At 42.2% G+C, this 9,360-nt stretch overlaps 1 protein-coding gene across 1 annotated transcript; it reads left to right on the forward strand.

Moving 5' to 3' along the window:
• Positions 1-240: 240 nt before the first annotated feature.
• Positions 241-6,100, forward strand: LOC122131511 (L-rhamnose-binding lectin CSL2-like; the record flags this gene model as incomplete). Its single annotated transcript, XM_042706219.1, has 7 exons — positions 241-331; positions 465-509; positions 3,498-3,633; positions 3,714-3,826; positions 5,272-5,407; positions 5,688-5,755; positions 6,096-6,100. Coding segments are annotated over 7 exons (594 nt in total), but the record flags the coding sequence as incomplete, so codon positions are not given.
• Between the last annotated feature and the right edge of the window lie 3,260 nt (positions 6,101-9,360).

Here is a 9,360-nt window from a genome sequence, read left to right on the forward strand (position 1 = left end):
TGTGTAAAAATCTCTGCTCTCCCTTGTACGTCGCTTTGGACAAAAGCGTCTGCTAAATGACTAAATGTAAATGTAAAAAGTGAAGACAAGATGTCACGTCTGGTGAAAGTCTAAACCAGCATCTTTTCCAGTCCGTTTCCTTAAACCTACAAGTACCTGCTATGAATGACTGGGTTGTTTTGTCAAGAACACATGTAGCCCCTTTTTCTTTCCCCGTTAAGATGTGAAGGAAGAACGACATGCCTTCTGAAGGCCTCAAACAGCATCTTCTCTGATCCGTGTTTTGGCACCTACAAGTACCTCGACATCTCCTACAGCTGTGTTCCTCCAAGTAAAGAACCGGAGCATCCCATCACCACAATCTTACACTACACTCCAAACACGTTCAGTCTCATTTTAATTTGAACAATTTTTAAGACGATAAATTCTTCTAGGCAAAATCTACTTTTGTTTCTTTCCAACAGAGTCCGGCCAGACATGTGAAGGGCAACAAAGAAAACTGGAATGTGGTGTGTATTCCCTCAAGTCTTTTTTTAGATCACATTCCTTATATGCCGAGCAGGCACACTGATCTATAAAGCTTGACAGTAAGCATAGTTACTACTGGTCCCCTTAAGACCTTTACTGGTCCCAGTAACAGTATCACTGGAAAAAACTCAACCATGCATGCCAAATCTCTCCATAGCAGCCATTTAAGGGTCTCTAGTCTAGATCCACTGGGGACATTCCATCTTAGAGCGAAACCAACCTTAAGTTTGAACTCCCCAAAACCAGTGGAATTAAGGGTGTTATCAGTAAATCTTCTTATAGTCGACATATGTACTGCTATCTTTTCCTTCTGTTACAAATTCTGATGTCTTCCTCTTCAGGTTCCAATGTAATCCATATCCACGCTGCCAGTTACGGGCGAAACAGATAAAACCACCTGCTCTGCTGGACGCCCTGCGAATCAACTCAGCAGGACCGACTGCTCTGCATCTACAACGCTCCCTATAGTAAGGGAGAGGTGAGTTAAGGACATGTGACCTCATGTTTCATCAACAGCAAACCAGTTTTACATTTTGCCTCTTTGTATTTGCTGTAAAGATGTGAAGGAAGGACGACATGCCTTCTGAAGGCCTTAACAGCATCTTCTCTGATCCGTGTGGTGGCATCTACAAGTACCTCAACATCTCCTACAGCTGTGTTCCTCCAAACAGTAAGGAACCGGAGCATCCCATCACCACAAGCTTGCACTATAATTGCAACATGTTGATTGTAACACAGATGATGAATGTGGTTTTTAAGATGTTACCCAGAGTTAACATCCACTGCCCTTTCTTTCAAACAGAGTCCAGCCAAACATGTGAAAGCCTCCATGGCGAACTGGACTGTGGTGTGTATTCCCTCACATTGTTTCCTACAAGACCTTTTTTATATGCTGCACTCTCAAAATGTCCTACAGAGCTCGGCAGTCAGAATCTTTACCACTGGCCTGTATAAGAGTTCCTCTCGTCTCCACAGCAATGTCAGTGCATTTGTAAGGACATTGCTGGAAACAGTAGAGGTTCAGTTTTGGCCAGTGCCGTGATCTAGACATGTTGGTTCCCCTTGATGAAACGTTCCGTTGTTCTCATAAAAGAATGCAGTAGTACCAAGAGTAACAGCCTTCTTCTTAAATAGTCATACGAGCTACAACTGTGCACATAGTCCATGTAAATCACTGCCGGGGTAGGGCCTGATAGAAATAAGTTCACCAATTTGGCACAGTTTAGCAGACATCAAATGACATGGATTTGTAGAACAGTTCGACATTTTGTAGATGGTACGAATAAATATCTGAAATTAATATCGCACTTTGTTGTTTTCCTTGGCTTGTTTGAAAACAAAAAAGAGATTCCCCCTGAGTTACTTTGGGCCTAAATTACAAGATATTAACAAAGTCGACAAGAGTTTGCATACCCATCATTTGTAAAAGCAAACAAGATACCCAAACGCAATGCTTTCCCATTTAAATGAACAACGTTACTAAACAGCTGTGTAGCTAATACTTAGCTAGCAAACCTCAGTTGACAGCACGGACAGGCTAAACCATTTGAAGAAGGAAACTAAAGTTTAGCTGAGTAATATCAGGTAGCCAACGTTAAAAAGGCCAGGAAAATCCCTTAATTGTGATGTCTTCCCGGGTCACGCTGTAGTTAGCCACGTCAGGATCTCTCACGCCACTACATCTGGGGGCATCCCAAGTGAACGCGAGACCACTCTTCAATTCGACTGCCACTAAAAGCAAGCATCTTTGTCAACTGACATAAATTGTCAAATACTACAACTCCGACCTGTGCATTTCGCTGACTGAGGCTGTTGATTGGAGACCAGTGCCAGTAAAACATCCTTGTTGTCGATACATCAACTGCAATCTTTTGCCTACTTGTCAAAATATAACGTCTGTCCTTCCAACCCAGGTTCAAACGTAATCCACATCCACAAAGCTAATTACGGCCGGACAGATAAAACGACCTGCTCTTCTGGACGACCTGCAAATCAGCTCAGCAATACCAACTGCTACGCTCCCAAACACTCCCCATAATAAGGAATCGGTCAGTACATGACCTTAAAAAGACACAAGTTCTGCTGTGTAAAGGGGTTTCTGTGTAAAAATCTCTGCTCTCCCTTGTACGTCGCTTTGGACAAAAGCGTCTGCTAAATGACTAAATGTAAATGTAAAAAGTGAAGACAAGATGTCACGTCTGGTGAAAGTCTAAACCAGCATCTTTTCCAGTCCGTTTCCTTAAACCTACAAGTACCTGCTATGAATGACTGGGTTGTTTTGTCAAGAACACATGTAGCCCCTTTTTCTTTCCCCGTTAAGATGTGAAGGAAGAACGACATGCCTTCTGAAGCCTCAAACAGCATCTTCTCTGATCCGTGTTTTGGCACCTACAAGTACCTCGACATATCCTACAGCTGTGTTCCTCCAAGTAAAGAACCGGAGCATCCCATCACCACAATCTTACACTACACTCCAAACACGTTCAGTCTCAATTTAATTTGAACAATTTTTAAGACGATAAATTCTTCTAGGCAAAATCTACTTTTGTTTCTTTCCCAACAGAGTCCGGCCAGACATGTGAAGGGCAACAAAGAAAACTGGAATGTGGTGTGTATTCCCTCAAGTCTTTTTTTAGATCACATTCCTTATATGCCGAGCATGCACACTGATCTATAAAGCTTGACAGTAAGCATAGTTACTACTGGTCCCCTTAAGACCTTTACTGGTCCCAGTAACAGTATCACTGGACAAAACTCAACCATGCATGCCAAATCTCTCCATAGCAGCCATTTAAGGGTCTCTAGTCTAGATCCACTGGGGACATTCCATCTTAGAGCGAAACCAACCTTAAGTTTTGAACTCCCCAAAACCAGTGGAATTAAGGGTGTTATCAGTAAATCTTCTTATAGTCGACATATGTACTGCTATCTTTTCCTTCTGTTACAAATTCTGATGTCTTCCTCTTCAGGTTCCAATGTAATCCATATCCACGCTGCCAGTTACGGGCGAACAGATAAAACCACCTGCTCTGCTGGACGCCCTGCGAATCAACTCAGCAGGACCGACTGCTCTGCATCTACAACGCTCCCTATAGTAAGGGAGAGGTGAGTTAAGGACATGTGACCTCATGTTTCATCAACAGCAAACCAGTTTTACATTTTGCCTCTTTGTATTTGCTGTAAAGATGTGAAGGAAGGACGACATGCCTTCTGAAGGCCTTAAACAGCATCTTCTCTGATCCGTGTGGTGGCATCTACAAGTACCTCAACATCTCCTACAGCTGTGTTCCTCCAAACAGTAAGGAACCAGAGCATCCCATCACCACAAGCTTGCACTATAATTGCAACATGTTGATTGTAACACAGATGATGAATGTGGTTTTTAAGATGTTACCCAGAGTTAACATCCACTGCCCTTTCTTTCAAACAGAGTCCAGCCAAACATGTGAAAGCCTCCATGGCGAACTGGACTGTGGTGTGTATTCCCTCACATTGTTTCCTACAAGACTTTTTTTATATGCTGCACTTGCAAAATGTCCTACAGAGCTCGGCAGTCAGAATCTTTACCACTGGCCTGTTGAAGAGTTCCTCTCGTCTCCACAGCAATGTCAGTGCATTTGTAAGGACATTGCTGGAAACAGTAGAGGTTCAGCTTTGGCCAGTGCCGTAATCTAGACATGTTGGTTCCCCTTGATGAAACGTTCCGTTGTTCTCATAAAATAATTTACATTTACATTTAGTCATTTAGCAGACGCTTTTGTCCAAAGCGACGTACAAGGGAGAGAATAGTCAAGCTACGAGCAATAGAACCTGGTGTAACAATAAATAATACTTTACATAAGAAATATAACAAAATGAAATAAAAAATAAAATAAAAAAAGAAGTGCAGAAATGTAACTGCTGTAATTGCAAGTTACGCACTAGTCAAAGTGCCAGTTAGGACGGGAAGTGCTCTCTGAAGAGTTGGGAATGCAGCAGTACCAAGAGTAACAGCCTTCTTCTTAAATAGTCTTACGAGCTACAACTGTGTACATAGTCCATGTAAATCACTGCCGGGGTAGGGCCTGATAGAAATAACTTCACCAATTTGGCACAGTTTAGCAGAGATCAAATGACATAGATTTGTAGAACAGTTAGACATTTTGTAGATGGGTACGAATAAATATCTGAAATTAATATCCCACTTTGTTGTTTTCCTTGGCTTGTTTTGAAAACAAAAAAGAGATTCCCCCTGAGTTACTTTTGTAGATGGTACGATGTTCATTGTAACACACAGATGATGAGTGTTTTTTAAGATGCTTCCTAGAGTTAACATCCACTGTCCTTTCTTTCCAACAGAGTCCAGCCAGACATGTGAAGGGCATCAAAGAAAACTGGAATGTGGTGTGTATTCCCTCAAGTCTTTTATTAGATCACATTCCTTATATGACGAGCATGCACACTGATCTATAAAGCTTGACAGTAAGTATAGTTACTACTGGTCCCTCCCCTTAAGACTTTTACTGGTAATAGTATCACTGGACAAAACATGTGAAGGGCATCAAAGAAAACTGGAATATGGATTCTCTCAAGTCTTTTATGACATCACATTCCTTATATGCTGAGCATTCACATTGACCTATAAAGCTTGACAGTGACTAACAATAACCTGTGAAATTAAGGCCGCTATCAGTTAATGTCCTTATAGCCGACACATGATCTGTCTTTACCTTCTGTCACTAATTATGATGTCTTCCTCCTCAGGTTCCAATGTAATCCGTATCCACACTGCCAGTTACGGGCGGAGAGATAAAACCAACCTGCTCTTCTGGACGCCCTGCGAATCAACTCAGCAAGACGACTGCTCTGCATCTACAACGCTCCCTATAGTAAGGGAGAGGTGAGTTAAGGACATGTGACCTCATGTTTCATCAACAGCAAACAAGTTTTACAGTGAAAATGGGTTTCTGCATCTTCAGCCCCTACTGAGTAGTGAAGGCAGGCCATCAGGTCTGGTGAAAGTGTAAAAACAGTATTTTTCCAGTTGAGCCTGGCACCTTCAAATACCTTTTTTTGAATGATTGGGTTTTTCCTACAACAGCAACAAAAGATTTAGTCTCTTTGTCTTTGCTATAAAGATGTGAAGGAAGGACGACATGCCTTCTGAAGGTCTCAAACAGCATCTTCTCTAATCCGTGTGCTGGCGTCTACAAGTACCTCAACATCTCCTACAGCTGTGTTCCTCCAAGTAAGTACAAAGGCCACAAAGGACAGTCTTCTCTCCACGTCCCTGTCCATGAGACCTTTCATTCTCTCAATGTCCCTTTCATTTTCTCCACGTCCCTGTCATTCTCTCCACGTCCCTGTCCATGAGACCTTTCATTCTCTCCACGTCCCTGTCATTCTCTCCACGTCCCTGTCATTCTCTCAATGTCCCTGTCATTCTCTCCACGTCCCTGTCCATGAGACCTTTCATTCTCTCCACGTCCCTGTCATTCTCTCCACGTCCCTGTCATTCTCTCCACGTCCCTGTCATTCTCTCCACGTCCCTGTCATTCTCTCAATGTCCCTGTCATTCTCTCCAAAAGGCTGATTTAGAAAACATGTTTGGTGTTTCTCAGCCGATTCTGTTCAAATGAAAAGTGCTGAGCAGTCAGATACATGAACAGTCTTAATTCAGGTAGGGAGAGTTCAGTGCACGCCTGCACCCACCAAATCCCCCACAAATGTCTTCACGAATTTACACAAGTTACTCATCTTATTTTAAAGTAAAAACTACGAAACGGAAAAAAGGTAAAAAGTTTGTGTTCTAGAATTCTTAGGCAATGCATTACTGTGCATTAAGTTGACTAGTTTAGTGATACTTATTTATTTATATATCGAACGGTACACGTGTGCACCAGATGAAGACATCTTACTGAATGATATAATTCAGAACAGTATAGTTTTAAACCCCTAACACATACAGGGGAAAATAAATATTTGACCCCCTGCCGATTTCGCAAGTTTGGCCACTTGCAAAGAAATGTGTGATCTATAATTTTAATGGTAGGTCTATTGCAAATCTTATCTCTGATGTCCTTGGACAACTCTTTGGTCTTGCCATGGTGGTGAGGTTGAAGTGAAGTATGATTCTTTGGACAGGTTTCTTTTATACACGTCACCAGTTGAGATCAGGTGTACCTTGTTAGGCCTAATGAGGACTAATCTGTGTGCTTCTTGGGCACATAACTGGTCTGTGGGAGCCAGAACTCTTGCTGTTTGGTAGGGGTTCAAATACTTATTTTCTGTGACAAATGCAAATCAATTCATAACTGTTATAAAATGAAGTTTTCTGGATGTTTTTGTTGATATTCTGTCTCTCACTGTTAAAATAGACCTACCATTACAATTATAGATCACACATTTCTTTGCAAGTGGCCAAACTTGCGAAATCGGCAGGGGTTCAAATACTTATTTTCCCCACTGTAACTGGGTGCATCTGGGAGTTTAAACCCCTAACACATAACTGGGTGCATCTGGGAGTTTTAAACCCCTAACACATAACTGGGTGCATCTGGGAGTTTAAACCTCTAACACATAACTGGGTGTATCTGGGAGTTTGCTGTCCTGTGACACCAGGTTTGGGGGAAACACCTCTTTTCATGCAGTGATGTGCGTTGCACAGTTATCAAAGGGCTACCCAATTTGCCTGTGTTGTCTATGTTGTGTAAGAATGTGTGTGTGTGTGTGTCTTACAAGATTTACGATATCTCTTACAGACTCAAGCCAGATATGTGAAGCCCAGACCAAAACAATCAATTGTGGTACGTATATCCTAAGGTCATTCATTAAAGGTACAGTCTGCGATCTAAATCCAATGCATTGTTTGTCAAAATTCAGTTAATTTGTCCTCACGGTTCTCTACCCGTTGATTCTGTGTGTGTGTGGTCAATAAAACGTCAGTATTCGCACACAGTCCTTGCTCAGTAAATGGGACACAAGCAAAGTGGCTAGGACCTAGCCATTAGCAATTACAGCACAGTGCTTCAGAACAGGGAAGGGGGAGATGTAATTTGATTGGCTGTTGAGCTCAAATATCAACAAACTTTTGCCAGAATTGCAGACGGTACCTTTAAATGAAACTGTGACGAGCGCCTGTGCGTTTTGTGTGGAACGATGATGTGTGTTCCGCTCATGTAGGTCCCCACAATGTGTTCAAGATTCATGCAGCTAATTACGGACGGACAAACTCCACCATCTGCTCTGATAACCAACCTCCACACAAAATCGACACACCAACTGCTCTTCATCCAACACATTGTCTGTTGTCAAGGAGAGGTCTGTCTCTATATTTACTTGGAGGCTAATCATTTGTTAATAATCCAACACCAACTGCTATTCACCAATTGTCAGCCAACAATCAGAGTTGCATAATCATGGAGTTATGTGCTGCCACTCTTGTCACCTGTACCTTCTCTCTGTAGCTGTGACGGACGGCTGCGCTGTTCGATAAAGGCCTCCAACAGAATCTTCTCCAATCCGTGCCCTGGGATCTACAAATACCTGGACATCTCTTATAGCTGTGTTCCTCTCAGTAAGTCACTGGCAAGCAGCAAATATATAAATTATGTAATAATTATATTTAAAATGTTATAACGGTGTTTTTAATAGAATGTACTCAATAGTTTGTATATGGTCTGAAACCATATCAGAGTACGACCAGATTAGGAGCAGTTTACAGCCAAATTATGTCCGATAAGGACGAGATTAGGACCAGATCAGGACCTCACCATCATCTCTGATGGGCAGATTAATGGAAATATGACAGATCAAAATTGCAAGAGTGTTGTGCAGCTCGTATAGTGCCTCGTAATGGATAACACACGATAACCACTAAAGCCTGGGGTTTTGAGCTGAGATGTGTGCTAGGTGTGTTTCTTTGGTTGCAGACCCACACTGGTAAGATTTGAGCTATGGTACAGTACAGGTAAAAGCAGGTGCATGGTTGATCTAGGGTTAGGGTTGATCATACTCACAATGAACAGGGCTCATAGGGAACCACTTCAACCAATCATAGGTGACCTCATAGGGAACCACTTCAACCAATCATAGGTGACCTCATAGGGAACCACTTTGACTGCCAATCATAGGTGACCTCATAGCGAACCACTTTAACCAATCATAGGTGACCTCATAGGGAACCACTTTAACCAATCATAGGTGACCTCATAGGGAACCACTTCAACCAATCATAGGTGACCTCATAGGGAACCACTTCAACCAATCATAGGTGACCTCATAGGGAACCACTTTGACTGCCAATCATAAGTGACCTCATATCATAAACATGATCAAACAAGAAAGAATGAGCCTACGGTCTCGTCACAGCGCCCACATCAGTAACTCCTGTTTGTCTTAACAGCAACCAGCAAGACATGTGAGGGCAACATCAGCACACTGGACTGTGGTGAGTAGAGAGAGACATTATTACTGCAGACAACCACTCCAAGAGACATTATTACTGCAGACAACTACTCCAAGAGACATTATTACTGCAGACAACTACTCCAAGAGACATTATTACTTCAGACAACCACTCCAAGAGACATTATTACTGCAGACAACTACTCCAAGAGACATTATTACTGCAGACAACCACTCCAAGAGACATTATTACTGCAGACAACTTCTCCAAGAGACATTATTACTGCAGACAACTACTCCAAGAGACATTATTACTGCAGACAACCACTCCAAGAGACATTATTACTGCAGACAACTACTCCAAGAGACATTATTTTAGAACACAGAAAACATTCCTTCAGACAGTACCCCGCAACCATTTCAAGAGACACATGACCTCACACAGCA

This window comes from Clupea harengus, unplaced genomic scaffold, assembly GCF_900700415.2.
Source record: "Clupea harengus unplaced genomic scaffold, Ch_v2.0.2, whole genome shotgun sequence".
Taxonomy (NCBI): domain Eukaryota; kingdom Metazoa; phylum Chordata; class Actinopteri; order Clupeiformes; family Clupeidae; genus Clupea; species Clupea harengus.